Raw genomic sequence first — 27290 nt, forward strand, 5'->3', positions numbered from 1 at the left:
ACCAAATCATTTCCAGTGTCAGATACATCACTCACAAGGTGGAAAAGTAATCTTGAAAAAGACGTTGTTAAGCGAATGGCTCTTTTATGCGCTTAACACGCAATAAAACACACAACAACAATCACAACGCAATAGCATTTAAAACGCTGAAATGATAACGATATGCTGTTCGTCAGAGCACAGATAGAAAATAATCCACTTGCTGCTAAGGTGTCCAGATTCAACGACGAAGTGAAGATTCAGGCGTCCAGAGCACGTGAGATGTTATCGTGACCCTGAAGAGAATAATTCTGTTGAAATGGTACTGTACTCTGGTTTATATGCCCGTGATGACGCGCTCATCAGGGGAGGAGCGTCAAGCGCCATCTGCCAATATATTGCCGTGATTTTAAAGAGCTTCAGAGATCGTCACTACTGGTATGAGTTCCAGTAGCGTCAGCTACTGACCGACTTGAAAGGGAACTTAGGTCTCTGCTTATATTGTATATCTTGATATTCTCACCTGTTTGACAGATGTGCTCAGTGATATAAATGCCCTCTCTATAGGTAAGCCCTCCTGTTACAGGTGTGCCTGTTGCAAGTGACACTGAGGGGTCCAGTGCATCAATGTCAAAACTCAGGTGGATAGGTTTCTTCACTCTGATCCAAGGAAGAGTAGAAATGTTTCTTACTAGGTATTAAAACTTACTTGAATAATTAGTTGCTATAAATACAGAATATGAAGAGACTTTTGTGAAGTTATACACTTACTTGAAAAACATGTGATCACAGGCCTGCTCAATGACTTTCGCTATTCCAAGCCGATCAACCTCTGTCATGGAGAAGGTTTTGATACCAAGGTACTTCATGATATAACTGGAATGTAAAGTGTGAATTAGACCCAATAAACGACCATAAAATAGTGAAATAATGTAATCTGTTTTTATTTAGAGATGTATTGTTTTATGATGTTGATAATATTCTACAAACTTACTGTTCTCCTGGGTCTACATCTCTGAGTCCAATATACACAATGTCTTTTGCAGCTATACAAGGCTTCACCCATGAGAAATGTGGAATTTTGGGAATCTGAGGAAGATGACAACAGGTGTACAAAATATTCTCAATAATAGCAAATCATAAAACATCCTTACAAGTAAAGCTAAAAAATATTTTTAATAGATTTTAAATTAAATTAAATTCAATGAAATTAATTTATTTTGTCTGGGTAAACAATGAACACATCTGAAACCAGTAGGCAGGTGAATCTCACAAAACCTGTCCAACCATGTCCAATCAAACTAATGTGAATCAGTGTTGCATTAAGTGAAAGAAATACAATATTTTATCTAGCATAAAGAAAATGAAGCATATTTTTGGACCATTTTGTGACATTATTATTTAAATGACAATTGGTTCATGTTAATTTCAACTTACTGTATAATACTTTTTTTTTGTTTTTTTTTGTAATTAAAATTTTTTATTAAATCATACACTAGCAATGAAATGTAAACATATATATATATATATATTAAATCAACATTTAAACCCCACAACCCGCCCTCCCCGACCCCGCCCCCCCCAAAAAAACCCTGTGGTCAAACATAAGAAAATATATAGAAATAAATATCAAACCGACACACACACACACACACACATATATATATATATATATATATATATATATATATATATATATATATATATATATATATATATATATACACAAACATAAATACATATACATATGTATACACATACATCCATACATACACACACATAATAATCATACTAACTATATTACACTACTCTCTCCACACCCCACCCGAGGGCCCTCCAAAAACTCGAAATACCTGCCCCATTTCTGGACAAACAAATCCAAGCCACCCCGTCTTCCCGATGACACCTCCTCATAAGCTGCCACTCTCCCCACCTCCGTGCACCACTCCACATATGGGGGCACACCAGCTGACCTCCAACCCCTCAAAATAACCTGCCTGGCAATCATCACACATGTCAGAACCCAATTATCTATATGGCTATCCCCCACATCGATGACTGCCCCATCGCCCAGCACACAAAGTCTGGGGCAAAACGAAACCTGAGTGCCCACCACGTCGCACACAAAATTCTGAACCTTCGACCAGAATTTCTGGATCTTGACACACCACCAAAAAACATGGGCCATGTCTCCATCCTCCGATTGGCATCTCCAGCAGGTGTGTGTGTCTTTAAGACCAAGCCTATACAGTCTAGAGGGGGTCCAATAAAATCTATGCAAAATTTTGAATTGTATAAGACGCACCCTTGCATCACTAGATGCAGACTTAATGTTTTTAAGAATCTTAGCCCACACTCCTTCCTCCAATGCAAAGTTGAAATCTTTCTCCCATACTCTCTTGAGAGAAGTTAAGTCTCCGTCCCCCATACTCTGAATTAACAGGGAGTAGTACACTGATGCCTGATGACCTTTTTCAAAAGCCGCAATCACCTCTCCCAAAACATCTGCCTCCTTAGGGGGGTGTGTGCTACTCCCAAAAATAGTACAAAGCAGGTGGCGCAGTTGTAAATACACTATATTGCCAAAAGTATTCGCTCACCCATCCAAATAATTGAATTCAGGTGTTCCAATCACTTCCATGGCCACAGGTGTATAAAATGAAGCACCTAGGCATGCAGATTGCTTCTACAAACATTTGTGAAAGAATGGGCCGCTCTCAGGGGCTCAGTGAATTCCAGCGTGGTACTGTGATAGGATGCCACCTGTGCAACAAGTCCAGTCGTGAAATTTCCTCACTACTAAATATTCCACAGTCAACTGTCAGTGGTATTATAACAAAGTGGAAGCGATTGGGAATGACAGCAACTCAGCCACGAAGTGGTAGACCACGTAAAATGACAGAGCGGGGTCAGCGGATGCTGAGGCGCATAGTGCGCAGAGGTCGCCAACTTTCTGCAGAGTCAATCGCTACAGACCTCCAAAGTTCATGTGGCCTTCAGATTAGCTCAAGAACAGTGCGTAGAGAGCTTCATGGAATGTGTTTCCATGGCCGAGCAGCTGCATCCAAGCCATACATCACCAAGTGCAATGCAAAGCGTCGGATGCAGTGGTGTAAAGCACGCCGCCACTGGATTCTAGAGCAGTGGAGACGCGTTCTCTGGAGTGACGAATCATGCTTCTCCATCTGGCAATCTGATGGACGAGTCTGGGTTTGGCAGTTGCCAGGAGAACGGTACTTGTCTGACTGCATTGTGCCAACTGTGAAGTTTGGTGGAGGAGGGATTATGGTGTGGGGTTGTTTTTCAGGAGCTGGGCTTGGCCCCTTAGTTCCAGTGAAAGGAACTCTGAATGCTTCAGCATACCAAGAGATTTTGGACAATTCCATGCTCCCAACTTTGTGGGAACAGTTTGGGGATGGCCCCTTCCTGTTCCAACATGACTGCGCACCAGTGCACAAAGCAAGGCCCATAAAGACATGGATGAGTGAGTTTGGTGTGGAAGAACTTGACTGGCCTTCACAGAGTCCTGACCTCAACCCGATAGAGCACCTTTGGGATGAATTTGAGCGAAGACTGTGAGCCAGGCCTTCTCGTCCAACATCAGTGTCTGACCTCACAAATGCGCTTCTGGAAAAAAGGTCAAAAATTCCCATAAACACACTCCTAAACCTTGTGGAAAGCCTTCCCAGAATAGTTGAAGCTGTTATAGCTGCAAAGGGTGGGCCGACGTCATATTAAACCCTATGGATTAAGAATGGGATGTCACTTAAATTCATATGCGTCTAAAGGCAGGTGAGCGAATACTTTTGGCAATATAGTGTACCTATAAAACTGAGGTCTGGGGATCCCAAAATGTTGGACCAAGTTTTCAAACGATCTCAACACTCCACTTTCATATAGGTCACCGAGTGTAGCAACCCCCCTCACAATCCACTCTGGCCAGCAGAAAGGAGACTTGCCAATACACAATCTTGGGTTCTGCCATATGCTCGAGGCAACATTTAAATAAGTGTCCAATTTAAACAATCTGGACACTTTAGTCCATACCGAGTGTAAATGTGAAATAACGGGGTGTAACTTAACTTTTCCGGTTAGTTTGATAAAGATGCTTTGTAATGGCGAAATAGGGGCAAGAACTGCCTGTTCAATAACAAACCAGGGAGGGGCTCTCTCAGGTGGAAGTGACCAATGAGCCAAATGTCTGAGACTGAACGCATAGTAATAAAACAAAATCTTGGGTAGGCCTAGCCCTCCTTTGTCTATCGGCCTATGTAACTCATTAAAATGCAATCTGGGATGTTTACCATTCCAAATGAAGGACTTCGCTATGCTATCAAATTCCTTGAAATAAGAGAGGGGGACATCTACAGGGAGAGATTGTAGCAGGTAGTTAAATTTTGGAATACAATTCATTTAATAACATTAACCTTCCCAATCATCGATAAATGTAATGAAGCCCACCTGCTCACATCGCTCGAAAATTTTTATTAAAGGGTCAAAATTAACACTAACTAAATCAGACAAATTTGCTGGGAATAAAATCCCCAAATACTTAATGCCCTGTTTGGGCCACTGTAAGGCGCCTGGCTGAAAAGCCGTTACTGGGCAGTACGCTGTCAGAGCTAAAGCTTCGGATTTAGACCAATTGACTTTGTATCCTGAGAACTTGGAAAAGGAATTAATAATTCTGTGGAGGCAAGGCATAGATCTAGTAGGTTCAGAGACAAATAATAAAATATCATCTGCATAAAGCAGAAGCTTATGCGCCATACCTCCCACAACCACCCCTGGAAAATCATCCTCCTTTCTTATGCTGCTAATGTTTCCAGGGCAAGACAGAACAATAATGGGGAAAGAGGGCAGCCCTGCCGAGTGCCCCTATCCAGAGTAAAATAATCTGAAATTAATTCATTTGTTTGTACCGCTGCTACAGGGTGTCTATAAAGTAACTTAATCCAACCAATAAATGTACTCCCGAACCCATACATTTCCAAAATCTTAAAAAGATAATCCCATTCTACCATATCAAACGCCTTTTCGGCGTCAAGTGAGATGGCAGCGATCGGAGATTGATCATTCACTACTGACCACATGATATTGATAAGACGCCTGATGTTATCAGAAGAGCTACGGCCCCGAATAAATCCCACCTGATCTATATCTATAAGTGATGTCATAACTTTACTTAATCTATTAGCCAAAATTTTTTACAATATTTTTACATCTAGTTGGATCAGGGAGATTGGACGGTAACTTTTACACTCGCTTGGATCTTTGTCCTTTTTAAGAATCAGACTGATCCGGGCTTGTGTTATGGTTGGAGGAAGCTTTCCATTCTTTAATGATTCAGTATAAACTTCTAACAAAAGTGGAGCCAGTTCTGTAACATAGGATCTAAAAAATTCTGCGGCAAAACCATCTGGCCCCGGAGCCTTGCCAGTAGGTAGGGACTTAATTACCTCGTCAAGCTCCTCCAAGGTTATCTCAGAATCAAGAGAGTTTTTTTGCTCAATCGTCAGTTTAGGAAGATCTAATGGTTCCACAAAGTTTCTAATATCTTCATCAGTAGACGAAGACGTGGAACTATAAAGATCAAGATAGAATTCTTTAAAGGCATTATTAATATCAATGGCTGAAGTAAAAATTTCACCACCAGCAGATTTCACTGAGGGAATGGTAGAAAAAGACTCTCTCTGCTTTATATATCTAGCCAAAAGCTTCCCTGCTTTGTCACCCGACTCAAAATATGAGTCTTGCCCTGAATAACCAAAACTCTACTTTCCGTGACAAAATAGTATTATATCTATATTTCAATCGGGTCAATTCTCTGAGGCCATCAGCTGACATACAGCGCTTCAGCTCTGCCTCTGCACTTTTAATATTTCCTTCCAACTCCACGAGTTCTCGTGCTTTGGATTTTTTGATGAATGAAGCATACTGTACGATCCGACCCCTAAGAACCGCCTTAAGTGCCTCCCAAGCTACACCCACAGAGGATACTGAGGACCAGTTGGTCTCCATATAAACATTGATTTCAGTTTTTAACATTTGTTGGAAATCAGGACTTTGCAAAAGGGATACATTAAGGCGCCAACTATATGATTTCTTTTTCTCTATATGTGGCAACACCTTTAAACTCACCAGGGCGTGATCCGAGACTAAGATATTTCCAATTAAGCAATCGACAACAGGTGAAATGAGGGATCTGGATATAAAACAAAATCTATTCTAGAATAAATCTTATGGACTGATGAAAAAAATGTATAGTCCCTACCAGATGGGTTCAAAAGTATCCAAATATCCAATTTTTACACATCCTGTGAAGCGTCAATGTTGCTCTAGGGGGTTTACACATTTTTGCTTCACTGTGATCAAGGACTTAATGCATCAAAAGATTAAGTCTCCTCCCAATATTACATCATGAGGGGTGCCAGTGGTTTGCAGCATCCCTTCAAGATCTATAAAAAAGCCTTGATCATCAGTGTTAGGTGCGTGATTAGCCAAAATCAACAAAAAATTGCCCTTGAAATTCAGCTAAAACAATAATTACTCTTCCTAACTTATCTTTAATCTGTTTGAGACATTTGAATTGTAGATATTTATTTACCAATATAATGACTCCCTTGCTCTTACTTGAGCCAGCACAAAAAAAACATGTCCACCCCATATCTTCCCAAATTTTTCAGCTTGCTGCGGGGAGAGATGTGTTTCTTGAAGAAACACTATATCATATTTCTTACGTTTAAGAAAAGTAATAACCTTCCTTCTTTTTATGGGGTGCCCCAACCCATTCACATTCCATGTGGAGAGACACTCCACATTAACACATATTAACTCCATATGACACTCCATGTGGAGAGTACACTCATATTAACATTTGACATTTTGATATAGTAGAAAAAATAAATTGTGTGTCAAAAACAAAATTATACAGACCACATTCCCCATTAGTGAAACAAACAAACCCCGAACTTCCCCCCGAACAAAACAAACAGAAAAAAGAAAAACGTGCGCATTAACCCCGCACACGAAAGCGCCAACCGGCAACAATCCCTCTAAACTCAAAAGGTCCATGAACACCCACAAGCCCCCACGACAACTTTGCCATTGGATTGCACAATTTTGCCTCACAAATTTGTGAGGCAAAATTACATAACAGAAAATACTTTGTAAAATAAACCCAGCAAATAGGAAGTATGAATGCAAAGTGTAGATTGTGTAGATTCATTCACAATACTGTCTCAAAGGTGTGATCTTCCACAAAACAAATTCCAGCTGATATAAAACAGCTCAGATTCCTCGGACAGACAAACGAATGTTCAGTGAGCCAGCTGTTATGAGTTCAGCGGATGACGTATTCATTCCAATGTCCCGAATAATCAACTCCAGCCAGCAGGAGGAATAAGCATGAAGAATGAACAGATTAATCCACAGCTGTTCCAAAGGAATGTTATTCATTAGAACAAGCTCCAGCCGTTAGGCGGAACCAATACAAAAAGAAACAAAACCGGCATCCCGGTTCCCCAGATGGTCGAGTCAATTCACTCTGAGGCCGCATAAAAATATATATACCATGACTTAGACAATCCGTCAACTTTATAAAAGACATCCTTTGTGTGAGCATGTAGATATATTGCGGTCATCCATAGTGTCCACTCTCAAACTGGCCGGGAACTTCAATGCAAAAGTTTCTTTAAGGAAAAGTTTTATTCACAAAACAAGCTCCAGCCATTCGGTGGAGCCAACGCAAAAAGAAAAAGAAACCAAAATGACGCCCAGCTTCCTCAAGAGTAAGTACAGCAAGTCGACCCACTCACATGAGAAACATCCAATGGTTTACTCAGCCACTGATTCAATAAAAGACATTCCTTGATTTGGACATGCTTCGTTTCTATTCTCAGTTTGGCCAGAAACATCAGAGCAAACGAGATCTTTCGCCGATATAAGAGTTTCTTACATTCCTTGAACTGATCATGTTTCTCTCTTGTCGAGTTCGCAAAGTCCGGGAACAAGTGACGGGCCTAAAGCTGATTTCGCGATCATGGGAGAGAAAGCAGCTGTTAATTTATCGCTCAGAGACGCGGTGGACGGCTCGTAAAAGAGTTCTTTGACTCTTTAATGGATAAACTTAGTTTACCGGTCTCACCCGCGATGGCGAACTTGCAACTTGGACCCTGTTCCCCTTTTCCCGACCTACAAAGTAAACTTTGGCATTAACGGGAGGAGGTACATCGTCTAGTCATACTGATGGGGTTTCAGTGCCGTGTTCCTTTGAGGAGGTCGGTGGACCTGGTGAACAACGCAGCACGTCAAGCTTAGTTACTAACTCAGTCCAGCATCTCCTTATATCCTCCATTTCTTTTCTCAAATCTTGTTGTCTGAGGGGATTTGAAACCTTTTCTACACACCCACCTTCTTGTTTGGGTTTTCGTTCGAACCACGCATTTCCTTTCGGCTGGCGAACGTTTTGTTGTTTAGGCCTGCCGTGACCCTGGGGGTGTGTCTGGTCACCACCCCCCTGGTTCTGTTGCCTACCCTGCTGGCTGGGTGATGGGCGCCTCTGGGGTCCTGTTCTAGCATTCACCTTAACTCGGGGCATTTTGTTGCCTTCAAGCGCTAGGTCTGCATATTCTGAGGCTTGGATCCCCAGGGCTCTGGCGTCGCCTTCGTGCCATCGGGCAGGACGCACGCGTGTCTCCCATGCCAGTTGCACATACCTTCTGATTTCCTGCATGGTGGGGTTGCCCATTCTGCAGTGCATCATGACGTCATATTGCACGCACTCGTGGAGGTTGTGAAGGAAAAGAGACTTGAAAGCTCATTCCTCCTCCAGACCTGGTGCGTTACTTCCTTGGAAGTACGTGGTTCTCAGATGTCTATAATACTCATGCGGAGGCTCGTGCCTCATCTGGGTGATGGCGAAAGCAGCTATAGTAGCGGAGGCTTCGTCGATATACAGCGAATACTCCTCGCATAGGGCTATACACAGAGCTGAGTAGCAGTTTCGTGTACCAGTCGGTAGCGTTTCCATGAATGCATGGACACTCCGTACCGTGGTCTTCCACATGAACTTGAGTTTTTCACGCGACGAAGCATAAAGCAAGTCAATCAGGCAGTGCTCAATTTCCCTAAGATAATTGTCGATGTTTGAATCTTGATTACTTGGGTCAAAGCATTCTATGTCCCCTGCGAGGGACTCGAGTTGTCGGATTCGCAAGCGTTGGTGGTGGTATGACCACGGGTCGTCCGAGTCATCCGAAACACCATAGTCTCTCGGATCGCTATAGCGATGAGGACGACTTCCTCCCCCTCATGGTGGGGAAGGAGTCCAGTCGACGCGTGGGGGTGGACCCCGGGTTGCGTACAGCTCCCTGGCTAATGGGATCTTCGAGCCGCTTACACCGCTCTGGGCTTGAAAATAATTGTCCCCCCTCTGTGGTGTGGAGTCAGTCGGTTTGAAATGCAAGGTGGCCTGACTGAAAACTGACTGTGGGGGGCAACTATAAGGAGAAGCACCTGCATCCAACCAGCGGGCCGCTGGAGGAGTTTGAAAGGTGTCTTGGAGGACGAAGTCAGAGAATGTACCACTAGGGGCAGCTCGGCTTCTAGCATGTGTCCCTGGGTTTCTCAGGTGCACATTTCTACACGTATCACTAAAAAGGGGGCCCTCTTCTATGTCAGATGTCGTGCGGTGCGTTTCAGCTTCACTTACCTGATCTGACTCTACTCTTAGCTGAGCAGCTTGAAGCTGCCTGCGCAGGGTTTCGTTTTCCTCCTGCATCCAGGCATTATCTTCCTGTGCCTGGACTTTCTCAGCTTGAGTGCACCTAACATCTTGGTGCAGGCTGAGATTTTCCCTCTACACCGCTTGATAGCTGCTCTGCAGCTGGGCAAGCTGGGCCTGGTGCTCTGCGGTTTTCAGTTGGGTTCTGTGGTGATGAAGAAGGAACATTTGGCCCACTAGGTCCAGGATTGTGCGCATTGGCTTCCCGACCGGGTTGTTAACATAATCAACTAGTTCCTGCAATGCTTCATCACAGCGACTAATACTGTAGCTGTTGTAGGGCTTTACTGGTTGTTTAGATCGGTGTTACTATCAGAAATAATTAATAATTATTTCTGTAGTTATTAATTAATATTTAAATTAATTAATTGAATCTAACTCATTAAAACCTCATATGGGTTCCAGTAAATGTAGTGTGCTACGTTTAGGAGCAAGTTTGGTTATTAGCAATAATTAATAATTATAAAAGATAATTATTATTAAAATCAATAGAACATTGATGAGAATCAATGTTAGCTTTTTTTAATCCTTTAAATCAACAATTATCAAAGATAATCGTTAATTGTTAACATCGATGAAACATTAATTAAAATTAACACTAGCTTATTGATCATTCAAATTCAACAACCATCAAAGATAATTATCAATTATCAAAAATCAATAGAATATTAATAAGGATTAACATTGATGGGGCACCACCCTGAAATCAGGGACTAATAACCAGATAGTAAAACAGTCTCAATATTAGATTGTTTTCTTAGGAAAATCGACATCCGAAGAATATCGATTTTTGGGGAAAAAAACAATGAATGAAGGTTTGAATCCGAGCACTGACATCCCGTCAGCATGACACAGGCGTATGCAAAACAAACCAAAACACTTCTCTTTGTAATATAAACAAAGTTTATTTATGCAGTAATATCAATTAATAATTAATACAATGCAGTCAATAAACTTCCGACTTACAACTACAAACTAAACAGTGATATGATTAGATATGGAAATCAAAATAATCCTATAACACATAAGGTGTGTGTGTGTGTGTGTGTGTGTGTGTGTGTGTGTGGTTAGTACGAGAGAGAGAGAAATGACAGCCCTAAAGCCGATTTCGCGATAGTGAGAGAGCAAGCAGCTGTCAGTTTATCACTCAGAGACGCGGTGGACGGCTCGTAAAAGTCCCGCGTTATTTGACTCTTTAACGGATGAACTCAGTTGCTGTCTCACCTGTGATGGCGAAACTGCACAACAATCCAATTTGGTTGGACCACAATACAGCAAAACAAATTCGTGATAATTAATACCCTGAGTATTAATAATGAGCGGACATGGCGTTCCGTAAACTGTACAAGCAAAAAAAACCTTGAAACACAAGAATAACACACTATAATATTCTATCTCTGCCCAGACGTAAACCTCTTACTTGAATCGCATGAGGACACAGGTAGAATGTGTTTTCCTTCATCCTTTAACTCTGACCCGGTTCCTTGAGGCTCGGGTGATGACGGGAGGCCGTTTCCTCGCTCTGTCGGCGGGCAGTACGGCTGTTGATTCTCGGCGGGCTGGCGGAGAACTCAGAAATGTCGACTTGATTGAAGATGGAAGAAAAATCTTTAATCTCTTCACTTCTGTAGGCAAACGGATGAAGATGCGAATTGCTTGGCGGTCTCCTTCGGATCCGTTAGTGTTCGGTTGAACACAGAGTAACCTCAACTCGTCCAGCGAGATGGAGATTGTATGGCCACAGTTTCAAGTCGGACGTTACTTCCTTGTACCACGAGGTTGCACCTGAGAGCAGCGATAAACTACGTCTATATTCGGTGAACAAAGTCGCTGGAAGCAAATCCCGAAAGCATTTCAGAGGTATTTCAACTCCTGACGATGTCATGTTTGAGGGACGTTCTGTTGTGTGCCTCATCCAATAGGAGTTGAGAGTTCGATACTTTAGTGAGCAAGGCTTCATGGGATTTGCAGTCTGTTTTGGACTCCCTTTGTTTGATTTTGGCGCGATTTTTATCAGTAAGATTTACGACTTGGAATGTGGGGGCTTGAGTTAGGTTTTTACGACTGTGTTAGGCCTGCCTTTGTCTTCTATCTGAATACATGAGGCCCAACATAATTATGTATAAATTTAGTTATTAAAGTTTCTAGTCAGTATTGGGTAAGTTACTCAAAAAAGTCCATTGTCCATTGCAAATGACTAATTCTTCTTCTTTCGGCTGGTCCCGTTAGGGGTCGCCACAGCGGACCATGCATGATCTGCATATCTGACTTGGGGTGAAGTCGAGCTGAAGGACCTCTACAGAATTGGAGCCTGTGAAGTTCTTTTTACCTGGAGGTAACTGTGCTCAACCCTTGTTGGAATTTATTGACTTTGCTTTGAGGATCGCAGGTCCCCCTATCATGGTGGAGTATGAGAGTAAACCCAATGCGGTACCCAGCACCCTCCTATCGAAGAAGGCATCGGTGTCCATACGTCAGCTGCACCTTGTCTGCTCATATCTGAGTCGGTGGTCTCAACCTCAGAAGTTCCAACCTCAGTGGTTCCAACCTCTGTGGTCCCAGCCTCGGTGATCTGTGGTCTCAACTTCAGTGGTCTCAGCTTTGGCATCCAGGAATCCACGCCTATTATGGACCACAAACTTCTGTCTATGCCATCCTCATCCTTTGGGTCTCCACCCCTTGGGTCTTCCATGGCTCAGCCCCCTGAGTCTTCCATGGCTCAGCCCCCCGAGTCTTCCATGGCTCATCCCCCCGAGTTCTCCCGTAGCTCTGCCCCCCAAGTTCTCCCATGGCACCGCCCCTTGAGTCGCCCGTGGCTCCACCCCTTGAGTCACCCAGGCCCTCCGTCATGGTATCCTGTGACCCTCAGATTCCCATAAAACCCTGCGGTTCCTGTTCTTTTTCGTTTAGATTTATAAGGGCCCAAGCACTGAAAGTGCGGAGACCCTATTGTTCTTCTAAGGATTATTATTAGGGCCCAAGCACTGAAAGTGCGGAGGCCCAATTGTTCTTCTATGGATTCTTCTTCTTCTTCTTTTCAAGGTTGTCGGTACTTTTGGGGTAAATAACATGCGTGAAAACTCTTGAAATTTGCACACACATCAGAGTCGTCGGCCATTAGGGCTGGGAAAAGTTGCAGGGGGGGAGGGGGCATGCAGGGGGGGCTCTGTAGCACCCCCTTGAAAATGGGCATGTATGGGGGGCTCTGTAGCACCCCCGTTTTCACCTACAGTCACCAAAATTGGTACATATATAGATCACATCAAGCCAGACAACTTTCACGCTGACAGTCATAAGCTCCCCACAACAGGAAGTCTGCCATTTTGGATTGTTTGAAAAATGCATGCTCTACAATTTGAAATACTCTTTCTAGGGGATTCATGTTACAGGTACCAAATGTGGGCAAAGACATTTTTGATATATCGAATGGTGTTGCCATGGCAACACGATAAAATAACGGAAAAAATGGGAAACAGGAAGTGTCTCCTATCTTCTGTGTACATCATGTGGTTTACATCAAAACTGAGCCATATGTTTGGCCTTGTGATTTTTTCAAGATTTTTTCAAGTTAATCAATTTGTATGATGTACAGTCCTGGAAATTAATAGATTCAAACACTTTTTTGAGTTCAAATCTTGCCCATGTAAAAAAAAAAAAAAAAGTCCTGAGTTTTGCATGCGGACCAATTAATGAAGGATTCTGCTTTTACAGCCGTTAAGAGCCCTCTTAAGAAAGACACCTTTGAATTTTAATGACTGTGTCAGGTAAGGGGTGGATGGTGGTGCAAGTTGTTTCTTGTTTAACTGTGCAGAAAGTTGATTGCCATCCTAAATTAAGAATATTAGTGGTGGTCAGTAAGACTGTAAGATATATAGCCTATATACATATTCACGATATATTGCAAATTAACTTGCATCATGATTTGATGCATCCATTTATACAGTTTATAAAGATGCAGAGAACAGAAAATACTAGGCACATTTCTGTGTGTGTGTTCCTATTAGATTGCCCTCCAGCTTGTTGGCAATTCCTCATATTATGTGATGGTCAAATATATCCTGCAATAGTTTTTCTATCACGAAATAAATCATCTTGACCTACTGTACTCTTCAACTGGTTATATAAACTTAGCCATCTTGTTTTTTGAAACCCTTTAACTCCCCAACATTAAGGTTTACTCAGAAAAATGGCACTTAAGGGGCTTTATGCAACACTTAACATGTTTTAAGGGCGTTCTTAAGTAAAAAATAAATACTTAAAGAAAACCGAAAGGGATTATGACATTTTACTTGTAAACCCCTTAATGGTTATTTTCTGCAAACTTTAGGGCATTCTTAAGGGAAAATTACACTTAATCTGCTTTATGCAACCGGGCCTAAGTATTTTAAAAGTTCATATGTGACGTTGTTTCTATATTCAAGTCGGATAGCTCTTAGTTGATCAGCCGCTACAAGATCAAAGGCAGATATCGTTTGTTTTACGTTCAAGTGCTTTGTTGTTAATAAAGTGGATGCAGTTTAAATTCTGTTGCTTTTAAATGAAAATAAATATGATGAACAAAGCACTCAATGTACCTGTTATTTAATTCCCCCCATAAACCCCCCCATAATTTGTTGTATTTTAGATATTTCAGGAATATGATACCAATCACATATCCCATACAGAGATCGCACAGAATGTTGGGAATGTTCACATATAATTTATACACATAAAAACATGAAATTAGAGATAAAAAAAAATCCAACATTTTAAAAGAGAACAAAACATCATGGTTATTTACGCCAATGAGCATTAAGCTGCGTCGTCAGCAAGTAAATTCCCATCGTGCTTGCAGTTCGCTCAACTCGGAAAAAGCAACTGCGCCTGCTACAACTGCGGCCGCCTCGCTCTCGCGGGAGTATTTTTGACATACGTGGTCATGATATCACAGCAAGTCGGACAGATTTATAACCGGGACGCACCTGTCGGTGATCACTGGTAATCGGTTCTGTGCAGAACTTGCTCATCTCAAACGAGCCTAATGAATTGCATGCTGTTTTTTCATCAAACGAGCTTAATGAAAAGCATGCTATTTTTTCTTCAATCTCTGGATTGGATCATAAGCAGAGAATGTGAAACTTAAGTAGCCTACTGTTGCTCACATGTTACATGTTTTAAAAATGCACTCTTAACAATTCAAAATATGTTTTCATTGTAATGTTCTAATTGCAAAATAGACTGCATAAGATGAAAGTTGAGTTTTTAAATTTAATTTGATACCAAGTATGTGAACACTGATGAAATTTTTGATATAAAACGCCACACTCAAATGGCCCACCTGTTGGCCAGTGACAGTTAACAGGTTTAAAATGGGCATGTAAGATGGACTCTGTAGCACCCCCATTTTCACCTACAGTCACCAAAATTGGTACGTATAAAGTTCTCATCAAGCCGGAGAACTTTCATTATTAAAGTCATTAGGTCCGCCCAACAGGAATTTGGCCATTTTGGATTATTTTCATATTGCAGTCTCTGAACTTTAAAATACTCCTTCTAGGGGAGTCATGAGACTGTCACCACATTTAGACAACATTATACCAAGACATTGAAGATGCTAAATTGTGAACAGATTTTTGATATATCGAACGGTGTTGTCATGGCGAGGCATTAAATTAATGGTGAAAATGGGAAACAGGAAGAGTGTCATATCTTCTGTGTGCAATGTGTGGTTTTCATCAAAATTGAGATGTATGTTTAGTCTTGGGGGCTAAACACATGGATGTGACTTTTTTGAGACACGGCCATAGAGACTTTAAAATAATATTCTTGATTTACCCAAATTGCTTCAAAATTGTTTAGAATAATGTTAAATACCAAATGCATGGGTCCATTTCCACCCGGTGGCTTTCGGAAAACAATGCAAGGTGAATATTAGCATATCTTCTGCGTGCATTGTGTGATTTAGGTCAAAATAGACCTTTTTCACACTCAGGGTTTTGGAACACGAAGTAAACATTTGCAGGGTAAATTTCAACAGTGGTGAATGGGAGTGAATGGGAGATCACAGGAAATATTATTTTCACTTACCATTTGCTCCAAGGTGAAAAGAAAAAATCCACTATTACGTTTGAATGACTTTCCATAAGAGGAAAAAAATAGAGAGCAGTGGATTAAGACAGTAAAGTGGGAGATAATGCCAAATTTACTGTCACTCTCTCAGCAGCTGCAATAGAAAACCCCTCACAGCTGTGGTAATTCGTTTTTTAAAACTAATTCCAGGGTAAAATAACACAAAGCATAATGTTATAAATGTACACTCAATATTTAAAAAAATTTATAATATAAAAAAATTGTGAGATTTACGCTGATAAATAATGCAGAAACGCGCCATCACAGTCTGTGAAAAAGGTCTATTCAGCTGCATGTTTGATAATGGGAGATGATCACAAGGATGTGGCTATTGAGGTCATAGTGCCACCAACTGGCAGCAGAAAGTGTGGCACTTAAAACAGACTTTGAAATAGTCCTTTTACATTTACCCAAATCACTTCAAAATTGTTTATAATAATGTCAAGACACTGCTGATGGCAAATTGTGAAGTGACCTTGATATCTTTAATAGTGTTGTCATGGCAACTGATTAAATTCATGGTGTTGTAGTCAAACTGGAATAGTGGCATTTATCTATTACGCATTGTATGATTAGGGTCAAAGTTTACATGAATATTGAGTTGTTGTGGTGTCCATCATGCATTGTTTTCTGAAAGCCAACAGGCAGAAATGGAACCATGGTGCTTGGGCCGGCATCGCGGGTTTGCAGGGGGTGCTCTGTAGTGCCACCTAGAATATAGGCATGTTCGGGGGCCTCTGTGGCACATCCCTTTTGAGCTAGCGTCACCAAACTTTGTACTTATATAGATCTCATCAAGCTGGACAACTTTTGCGCTGACAGTCATAAGCTCCATTTTGGATTGTTTGAAAAAAGCATGCTCTGGAATTTGAAATACTCAGAGGGATTTCATGTTATATGTACCAAATGTGGGCGACATCATGCCAAGACATTGACGATGCTAAATTGCGAATGAATTTTTGATATATCGAACGGTGTTGCCATGGCGACACGATAAAATAACGTCAAAAAATGGGATAAGGTATTGTGTCATATCTTCTGCGTGCATCGTGTGATTTACATCAAAATTGAGACAATTGTTTGGCCTTGTGGGCTGATCACATTGATGTGGCTATTGTGGGTCACGGTCATAGTGCCACCAACTGGCGGAAGGTAGTGTGTCACTTTTAACAGACTTTGAAATAATCCAGTTTGGTGCGATTTGGATGACATGGGAAAGGTTTCTTGCTATATCTAAGGAAGATAAATGGTTACAGTGTTTCTTTTAACAGCACAAACCAGCCCAAATCAGGCACAAACAAATGACACCGGTTTGGAGCGATTTGGACCACATGGGGTGGAAAGTGACATCACACAGCCAAAAAAATAATGTCTAATATCTCAAACACAGAACCAGCACAAACTTGAATTTTTGTGGCACAAACACAACACAAATGAATGGTATAGATTTGGTAATAATTTAATTATATGGGGTGCCACCTTCACAGAGGTTACAAACATCCACTACGAAGTGGATTTAATCCAATACGTCATCGTGCTACAGGCTGCAGTGAGGACTTTGAAATATCCCTCTTATGTTTACCTGAATTGCTTCAAATTTTTTTTAGAATAATGTCAAGACAGTGTAGATTTAAATTCTGAAGGGATTCTTGATATCTTAAATAGTGTTGCCATGGCAACACATTAAATGTCATTATTCCTTTTTATGTATATTCAAATGTTTTTGAGGTGCTTGAATTTTCATGATATTTTGCACACACATCAGAATTGTTGGCCATTAGGCCTGGGAAAAAGTTAACACATGGGCGCGTAGTGCCACCTTTTGACAAAAGTGGTAGGGTCATTTTCTTCTATGGTCACCAAATTTGCTACATATATTGTTATCATCAAGCCAGACATCTTTCAAAATTACAGTCATTAGCTCCGCCCAACATGAAGTCAGCCATTTTGGATTGAATGTGCATTTTGTGCAAATGTGCAAATTGGACTCAAGATGGACCATTGCTACTCTCCCTTCCGGGATGGCTACAAATCCCTCCCCCGCCCACCATTTGGCAAATCAGACCACTCTTCCATTCTGCTTCTGCCTGCTTACAGGCAGAAGCTGAAACAGGAAGCACCCACCCTCAGAACGATCCAGTGCTGGTCGGACCAATCAGACTCTACGCTACAAGACTGTTTTGATCACACGGACTGGGAGATGTTCCGGTCCGCCTCTGATGACAACATCGAGCTTTACGCTGATAGCATAATGTGTTTCATCAGAAAGTGCGTAGAGGATGTCATTCCGACCAGAACAATACGGATCTATCCGAACCAGAAGCCATGGATTAATAGCGATGTTCGCGCGGCACTTAATGTGCGGACCTCCGCTTTTAATTTTGGGAATGCGGAGTAGCATAAACAAGCCAGTTATGCCCTCCGAAAACAGCAAAACGTCAGTACAGGAACAAGATTGAAGGACAGTTTAACACCACCAACTCTAGAAGCATGTGTCAGGGAACTTTAAAGGGAATAAAAACTCCGCCATGAACACCGCTTCATCTCTCCCGGATGAGCTAAATACATTTTATGCTCGTTTTGAGGGAAATAACACCACCCTCACGGAGAGAGCTCTCGCGGCCGAAGCTACAGAGGTTAGTTCACTCTCCGCCTCTGTAGCGGATGTAACCTGATCCTTCCAACAGGTAAATATCCGCAAAGCCGCAGGTCCAGATGGCATTCCGGGCCGCGTCATCAGAGCGTGCGCGAACCAACTGGCTGGTGTTTTTACAGACATTTTCAACCTTTCCCTCTCTTTGTCTATAGTCCCCACATGCTTCAAAACATCCACCATTGTGCCTGTTCCAAAGCAATCCAAAATCACTTGCATAAATGACTGGCGTCCTGTTGCTCTGACCCCCATCATCAGCAAATGCTTTGAGAGACTAATCAGAGATTACATCTGCTCTGTGCTGCCTCTCTCACTACATCCATTGCAGTTTGCTTACCACAACAACCGCTCCACTGATGATGCCATTGCATCTACAATACACACTGCTCTCTCCCACCTGGAAAAAAAGAACACTTATGTGAGAATGCTGTTTGTAGACTACAGCTCAGCATTCAACACCATAGTGCCCTCCAAGCTTGATGAGAAACTCCGGGCTCTGGGCTTAAACAGCTCGCTGTGCAGCTGGATCCTGGACTTCCTGTCAAGCAGACGGCAGGTGGTTAGAATAGGCAGCAAAATCTCCTCATCACTGACCCTCAACACTGGAGCCCCACAGGTCTGTGTTCTCAGCCCACTCTTGTATTCCTTGTACACACATGACTGTGTGGCATCACATAGCTCCAATGCCATCATTAAGTTTGCTGATGACACGATGGTGGTAGGTCTGATCACTGACAATGATGAAACAGCCTACAGAGAGGAGGTGCACACTCTGACACACTGGTGTCAGGAGCACAACCTCTCCCTCAATGTCAGTAAGACAAAGGAGCTTGTGGTGGACTTCAGAAGAAAAGACAGAGAACACAGTCCCATCACCATCAATGGAGCACCAGTGGAGAGAGTCAGCAGCTTCAAGTTCCTGGGTGTCCACATCACTGAGGAACTCACATGGTCCATCCACACTGAAGTCATTGTGAAGATGGCTCATTAGTGCCTCTTTTTCCTGAGACAGCTGAGGAAGTTTTGAATGAACCGCCACATCCTCACACGGTTCTACACCTGCACTGTAGAGAGCATCCTGACTGGCTGCAACTCCACCTGGTACGGCAATAGCACCACCCACAACCGCAAAGCACTGCAAAGGGTGGTGCGAACTGCCAGACACATCATCGGAGGTGAGCTTCCCTCCCTCCAGGACATATATACCAGGCAGTGTGTGAAAAAAGCTCGGAGGATCATCAGAGACTCCAGCCACCTGAGCCATGGGCTGTTCTCACTGCTACCATCAGGCAGGCGGTATCGCAGCATCAGGACCCGCACCAGCCGACTTCATGATAGCTTCTTCCCCCAAGCAATCAGACTTTGAACTCTTGATCTCCCACGATCAAAGTATATCAGCACTGCACTTTATTACTCTTACTCTTATATCTCACACCGGACTGTCATAAATTATATTATTATTATATTATATTCTCTCTTAACAACTTACTATCAACCGACAGCCTGAATGTCAGTACAGTACAATACAACCTACTGTACATTCTATATATACTATATATACTTTTTTATTGAATAATGTGTATCTATATTGTGTGTATTGTATACTGTACAGTGTGTGTTATTATTTGTATATTGTGTTGTGTGTAATTTTGTGTATATTAGACTTTAAATTGTGTTGTGTTAATCTGATGTTTATTGTAAATTGGTATATGTCTCATCACTGTCACGACTGCTATGTTGCTTGGAACTGCACCCAAGAATTTCACACACCATTGCACAACATTGATTTTTTGAAAATTGCAGGCCCTGAACTTTTGAATACTCCTCCTAGGGGACTCATGTGACTGTCACTAAATTTTGGCAACCTTATGCCAAGACATTGAAGATGCTAAATTGCAAATGGATTTTTGATATATCGAACGGTGTAACCATGGCGAGGCAATACATTTATGGCGAAAAATGGAAAATATGTCTCTTATCTTTTGTGTGCACTGACATATTTATATCAGACTTGAGCAGTATGTTTGGTCATGTCAGCTAATCACACTGATGTGGCTATTGTGGGTCACGGTTGTAGCGCGACCAACTTTTCCCGTTTTTTGAATATTCAGACGTTTTGCTGGACAATTTAGTCGGAGGCGCGGCTGTGTATTTTAAACGCGCTATGAGACGCAGGCGAGGGAGACGAGCAGGAGTGCTGGTCAGGCTCTGTCGGCGCAGCTTTCCCGAGTATTCATCTAGCAAATCTCCGCGCTCTTCCTAACAAAACTGACGAACTATCTCTCCTTACCCGCACAAACAAGGACTTTTCAAACTCTGCTGCATTGTGCTTCACAGAAACCTGGCTGAGTGAAGCCATTCCGGACAGTGCGTTACATCTGCTGGGCTTTCAGCTGTTCAGAGTGGATCGCATCGCAGAGTTAACGGGGAAAACGAGAGGCGGTGGAATATGCTTTTACATCAATGAAAGTTGGTGTACAGATGTAACAACGTTAAAGAGGATGTGCTGTCCTAATTTGGAAGCACTCTTTAATAACTGCCCAAATACAAACAGCACATTACATGCCCCACAAGAGACAGGAACATACTGGATCATTGCTACACAACAATAAAGGATGCATATCACTCTGTCCCAAGAGCAGCTTTGGGACTCTCTGATCACTGTCTGGTTCATCTTCTTCCAACCTACAGGCAGAAATTAAAATCAGCCAAGCCAGTAGTAAGGACTGTAAAGAGATGGACCAATGAATGACCCTGCATCAGTGTGGAGTGGTATGAAACAACTCGCAAATTACAGGACTCCTACCCCCAACCCTGTGGTGGACCAACAACTGGCTGTCGACCTGAATGTGTTCTACTGCTGATTTGAAAGGCCCAATATCACACCCCACACCCACTCTGACCTTCACTTCACACAAACACCAACACCCCCTGCAACCCCCCTCCTCTCCTCTCCTGCTACTCAACCTGCACTAAAGATCTGTGAAGATGATGTGAGCCGGGTCTTTCGGAAAACAAAAGACCAGGAAAGCTTCAGGCCCAGATGGCGTCTCACCAGCGTGTCTTCGATCCTGTGCTAACCAGCTGGCCCCCATCTTCACACAGATCTTCAATAGATCACTGGAGCAGTGTGAAGTCCCATGCTGCTTCAAACGCTCAATCATTATTCCTGTCCCAAAGAAACCAAAAATCACAGGACTTAATGACTACAGACCTGTCGCCCTGACATCTGTGGTTATGAAATAATTTAAGAGACTGGTGTTGGCCCACCTGAAGAACATCACTGGACCCTTTCTAGATCCCCTTCAATTTGCTTATCGAGCAAACAGGTCTGTGGATGATGCAGTCAACATGGGATTGCATCATATCCTGCAACATCTGGACAGACCAGGGACATATGCAAGGATCCTTTTTGTTGACTTCAGTTCGGCTTTCAACACCATCATCCCAGCTATACTCCAGAATAAATTACACCAACTCTCTGTTCCCATGTCTATCTGTCAGTGGATTAGCAGCTTTCTGACGGACAGGCAGCAGCTTGTGAGACAGGGGAAACTCACTTCCAGCACCTGTACAATCAGCACTGGTGCCCCCCAGGGATGTGTGCTCTCCCCACTACTCTTCTCCCTCTACACCAATGACTGCATCGCCAAGGACCCCTCTGTCAAGCTCCTGAAGTTTGCAGATGACACCACTGTCATCGGCCTCATCCGAGATGATGGGGAGGTTGAACAGCTGGTGTAGTCAAAACAACATTGAGCTGAACACGCTCAAAACGGTGGAGATGATTGTGGACTTAAGGAGGAACACCCCAACACTGACCCCCTCACCATTCTAAACAGCACTGTGGCAGCAGTTGAGTCATTCAGGTTCCTGGGCACTACCATCTCACAGGACCTGAAGTGGGAGACTTGGGAATAAAGCTGATTCTGATTCTGATTCTGAACTGAAAACAGGAAGTGTGACACTTTGTGTGACTTTGAAATAGTCCTCTTATATTTCCCCTGTCAAATGCATGCGCCCACCATGCTTTATTTTCCTAGAGTCACTAGGTGGTGATGGCACTGTAGTGCTTGGGCCCGTCATTGCATTGCAGCTATATTTGTTATTGTTATTTCTTTGGGCTATTCCTCTGGGGGGAATGGTATTGTTGCCATCTTCGTAATGTCCGGTTTCCTGTTTCCCTTCCTCTTTGTATTCAGTTGTTTCTCGTTTAGCCTATCAGTCCTTGTGTATAATTATCCCTCATGTTTCTCTTGTTCCTGGTCAGTTCTTATCCATGTACGGCTGTTATGGTTTGTTTCTTACTCCTGTGTTTTTTGTTTTCAATGTTTCCCTTGGTCATTGTGAGTTTTCATTAAATACCCTGCATATAGATCCACATCTCTCGCCTCGTCTATCCACAAGCCCTGACAGGAAGTGAATGTGGGGCAGTGGTAGCTCAGCAGTTAAGGCTCTGGGTTACTGATCAGAAGGTCAGGGATTCAAGCCCCAGCACCGCCAAGATGCCACTGTTGGGCCCTTGAGCAAGGCCCTTGACCCTATCTGCTCCAGGGGCACTGTATCATGGCTGACCCTGCACTCTGACCCCAGCCTAGCTGGGATATGTGAAAAAGAAGAATTTCACTGTATATGTGCAAATGTATAATGTGTGATAAATAAAGAAAATTATAATTATTAAAAAAAATTATGTGGCCAATTTTTGGAGGTTTTAAATGCAGAAATGTGAAGCTTATAACTTTATAAAATCACTTACATTAATTCTAAACTCATGTATTATTTGAGCTGTAAAGTTGTTTAATCCATAATTTTTACAGTCATTTTAGGGTTTTACATCGTCATGGCTAAAAGAACAAGAAGTTTGAATGTTACAGATGAACATCTGTATAGGAGTTTGGCACTAGTAATGAATCTGACAGTTGTCATGTGTATTTTGTTGATTCATGTCTTTTATTTTGAAAAGTTTAGTTCCTGTTTCCCTTGTCATGTGATTCCTGTTTTCCCTCCATGTTCATGTGTCATGTTTTCATTGGTTTATTGTTTAATTATCTTGTTAGAGTTCTGTCTGTTCATTGGTTCTTGTTCTCCCATGTCTTGTATTTAAGCCTCATGTTTTCCATTGTGTTGTTGTCAAGTATTGGATGTGAATGTTGTTTTGTTGTCAAGTCAAGTCCATGTTTTTGTTAAATCACGTTTATAGTTAGGGTTTTGGGTTCACTTTTGTAAATAAACTGCACTTGGGTTCTCATCTTCATCATCGTCTACGTCATAGCCATCATTGTCAGCAGCCAACAACGTTACAATAGTAATGTTAAACAAACTTTACCAAGAGATTCTGAAATGATTGAAGATCATCAGTCACCTTAGACTGCAGGTCATAGATGAGGTAAGACAGCGGTTGGCCATGAATGTTTCCAGTGGGCGTGGTTAAAGGTGTGTTGATGTCTGCATGTGCGTCCACCCATAAAACACTCAACTCATTTCTTGAAGCAGCATGACCTGAGATTGAACCAATGGCTAAACTGTAAGAACCAGAAAACACAGAAAACATCTTGACTGGCCATTTATATTTCTCTGACAATATGCATAAAGTTTTAATAGTGATTTCCCAGCTCTAAATTTGAAATAAAATAAACTTAAAGGAATAGTTCACCCAGAAATCGAGCACTGGATTTAAGATTTTCCATTGAGCAACAGTTTAAATATCAGTCTGTTCCTCACACAATACTATTGTATGGCTTCAGAACACTTGTCATTTTAAGTCATTTTTTTGAGCTTGACGGTCCCTGGTCACTATATCCTGTTGCTGTATTGAGAAGAGCAGCTTCAGCATTCTTTAAAACATCTCTTTGTTTTAAGGAAGAGAGAATGTGGTCACAACTTTACATGAATGTTCCCATTGTTAAAGCTGATGTAACCATTTCTGTATTCAAATACATTCTCCTATCCCAGGTTAATATGCAGAGACTGACTATAAGTAAGCCATTCATAGGTTAATTTTTTCGAAAACTCTAAGCTCTTTGTTACTCTGGCACAATGAAAATTGCACTCTTTGTTTTGAGTGACCCGCTTAGACCCGTTCCAACAAAGTTACTCAACCAATGATGGAGTTGGGGGCGGGACTATCTCTTTGTTTGACCAATGGCAAATGGGGGGCATATTCAGAAAGCTGTTTTGAAAAAGTTTCTTTTTGCAATTCCGTTTGGTGGCACTAGTGGTGCAGAAATGACATACTTCAGCTTTAAGTGTTTTTAAAGTAATTTTTTTAACAGTGTGGGTGTAATCTGGTTACAAAGTAATTAGTTACTATAATCTAGTTACTTTTTAAAAAGGTCATAAATGGTGTAACTCATTACATTTTAAATGTGTAATCAGATTACAGTTACTGACTTTCTATTAAGAATTACTTTTGGGTTGCACATTTTTAAAATAATATTTATGTACAACAGAGGTGGAAAGTCACGAATTACAACTGCTCTCGTTACAGTACTTGAGTAAATTTTTCTACTTTTGAGTATAAATGAGAGTACTTTAACTTGAGTTGATTAAAAATAAAGTATTCAACATCGCTACATAATTTTACAAAGTGAAATTAAATAAATAACATCCCAAAATGTTTTTGTGATCCAATTTTTATTAATTTTAAAGAAAATACACGTTCAGATGTATTTACCATGGCACCGACCACCCACTCACAACCCAAACCCCAAAAAGGTCTCCATATACAACAACCACTTCAATAATCTACATATCAATAAAGTAAACCATTAAGAAGTGGGGTAAACATTACTTTAAACAGGACCGCATAATGGAAATGATCCTGACACCAGGGCACTCCCAAACAGGGACTAAAAATGGTTCAAGGAACGAAAATGAACAAAATTTTAAGTTAAGAACTAAGTTATTAGCACTCTGGAACAATTGAAAATGTTATTTTTAAATGCTGGTTACCAGTTATAACCGTCAATTTTGTTCCAATAATTTTTTTTCATGAAACTAAAGGCCAACTGGTTTATCGCAGTAAATTTTTGGAACTACACCACTTCATGTTGCCTGAAAAAATTAAACGTGCTTTGACCCTGAAGGAAACTGCTGCATCACATTTCTTTGCCTAATTGCCTGTTGTGGATGTCACATTTTGTGAAAACCTTTTTTAACAACTATTTATAATTACTACATATACATGCACAGCTAATCCAGGTACAAGGAAAAAATTAAAAATTAAATTTATCAGTTGTTTCTAAGACTTCACTTAAGTCTTCTGTCTTCACCACACAGGAAAAAAATTGTTGCTTGCTTTTGCTTATTTTGGTGAGGCAAGTGGCTTATTTTGGGCTTGTTTTTCCAGACCATGTTATTTGTTTCTCTTGTGAGATCTGGCAACACTGCAATTGGTATTTTGCACCCTTTTTCCTCCAAACATAACAATGGTCATTATGGCCAAACAGTTCACTTTGTTTCATCAGACCAGAGGAATGTTCTCCAAAAAGTAAGATCTTTGTCCCCATGTGCACTTTCAAACTGTAGTCTGACTTTTTATGGCGGTTTTGGAGCAGTGGCTTCTTCCTTGGTGAGTAGCCTTTCAGACATCAATATAGGACTCGTTTTACTGTGGATATAAATACTTGTCTACCTGTTTCCTCCAGCATCTTCACAAGGTCCTTTGCTGTTGTTCTGGGATTGATTTGCAATATTTGCACCAAACTTTGTTCATCTCTAGGAGACAGAATCTGCTTCCTGAGTGGTATGATGGCTGCGTGGCCCCATGGTGTTTATACTTGTGTACTATTGTTTGTACAGATGAACTTGGTACCTTCAGGCATTTGGAAATTGCTCCCAAGGATGAACCAGTCTTGTGGAGGTCCACAATTTTTTTTTTCTGAGGTCTTGGCTGATTTCTTTTGATTTTTCCATGATGTCATGCAAAGAGTTTGAAGGTAGGCCTTAAAATACATCCTCAGGTACACCTCCAATTCAGTACATCTCCTATCAGAAGCTAATTGTCTAAAGGCTTGACATCATTTTCTGGAATTTTCCAAGCTGCATAAACTTCTGACCCACTGGAATAGTGATATAGTCAATTAAAAGTGAAACAATCTGTCTGTAAACAATTGTTGGAAAAATGACTCATGTCACGCACAAAGTATATGTCCTAAATGACTTGCCAAAACTAGAGTTTGCTAATATTAAATCTGTGGAGTCATTAAAAAATGAGTTTTAATTACTTCAAACTAAGTGTATGTAAACTTCTGATTTCAACTATAATTGTTTAAAGGTGGCTAGGTCTAGCACCAGCAAGGAGTTAAGCTCTGTTTTAGTTACATTTATTATTCTTTTTCTAATCTCCATAAATGATTTCTGTTGCACTTCCTCTGAGTTAGTTTTCTAGGTATTTAATCTGATTTAACCTGCTTTTATTAAGGTGTGATGCAAATGCAACAGAGGAATTCCTGATATTATCTTTAATAGCATCCCACAGTGTTCGAGGATCATCCACTGAGCCAAAATTTACCTCCATGAACTGTTTCAGATTCCTTCTAAAGAAAGCACAGAAATCTTAATTTTTCAACAACATTGTGTTGAAGCGCCATCGTTGAGGTCTAGGTGGCGTTCCTAAAAATGTAACACGGGCAAGTGTAACACCATGGTCTGAGAACGAACAAGACTGAATATCTGCATTTTGAATTTTAGAAAAAGCCAAGGCTGAGGCTAGTAAATAATCATTTCTGGAATAGCTTTGGTGTCTAGCCGAGTAGAAGGTGAACT

General features: G+C 41.5%; 2 protein-coding genes across 2 annotated transcripts in view; one reads left to right on the top strand and one right to left on the bottom strand.

The window, feature by feature from the left end:
* Positions 1–27290, top strand: part of LOC127427157 (U6 snRNA-associated Sm-like protein LSm5) — a 298822-nt gene that overhangs the window by 118347 nt on the left and 153185 nt on the right. The window lies entirely within an intron of this gene.
* arg1 (arginase 1) overlaps positions 1–27290 on the bottom strand; it is a 75564-nt gene that overhangs the window by 19348 nt on the left and 28926 nt on the right. The window contains exons 4-7 of the mRNA XM_051674552.1: positions 23887–24046; positions 974–1068; positions 751–855; positions 503–639 (exon numbers count right to left, since the gene is read on the bottom strand). Coding sequence (XP_051530512.1) covers positions 503–639; positions 751–855; positions 974–1068; positions 23887–24046 — 497 coding nt within the window. The remainder of the gene's footprint in view (positions 1–502; positions 640–750; positions 856–973; positions 1069–23886; positions 24047–27290) is intronic.

Source organism: Myxocyprinus asiaticus, chromosome 36 (assembly GCF_019703515.2).
Source record: "Myxocyprinus asiaticus isolate MX2 ecotype Aquarium Trade chromosome 36, UBuf_Myxa_2, whole genome shotgun sequence".
In the NCBI taxonomy this organism is placed as follows: domain Eukaryota; kingdom Metazoa; phylum Chordata; class Actinopteri; order Cypriniformes; family Catostomidae; genus Myxocyprinus; species Myxocyprinus asiaticus.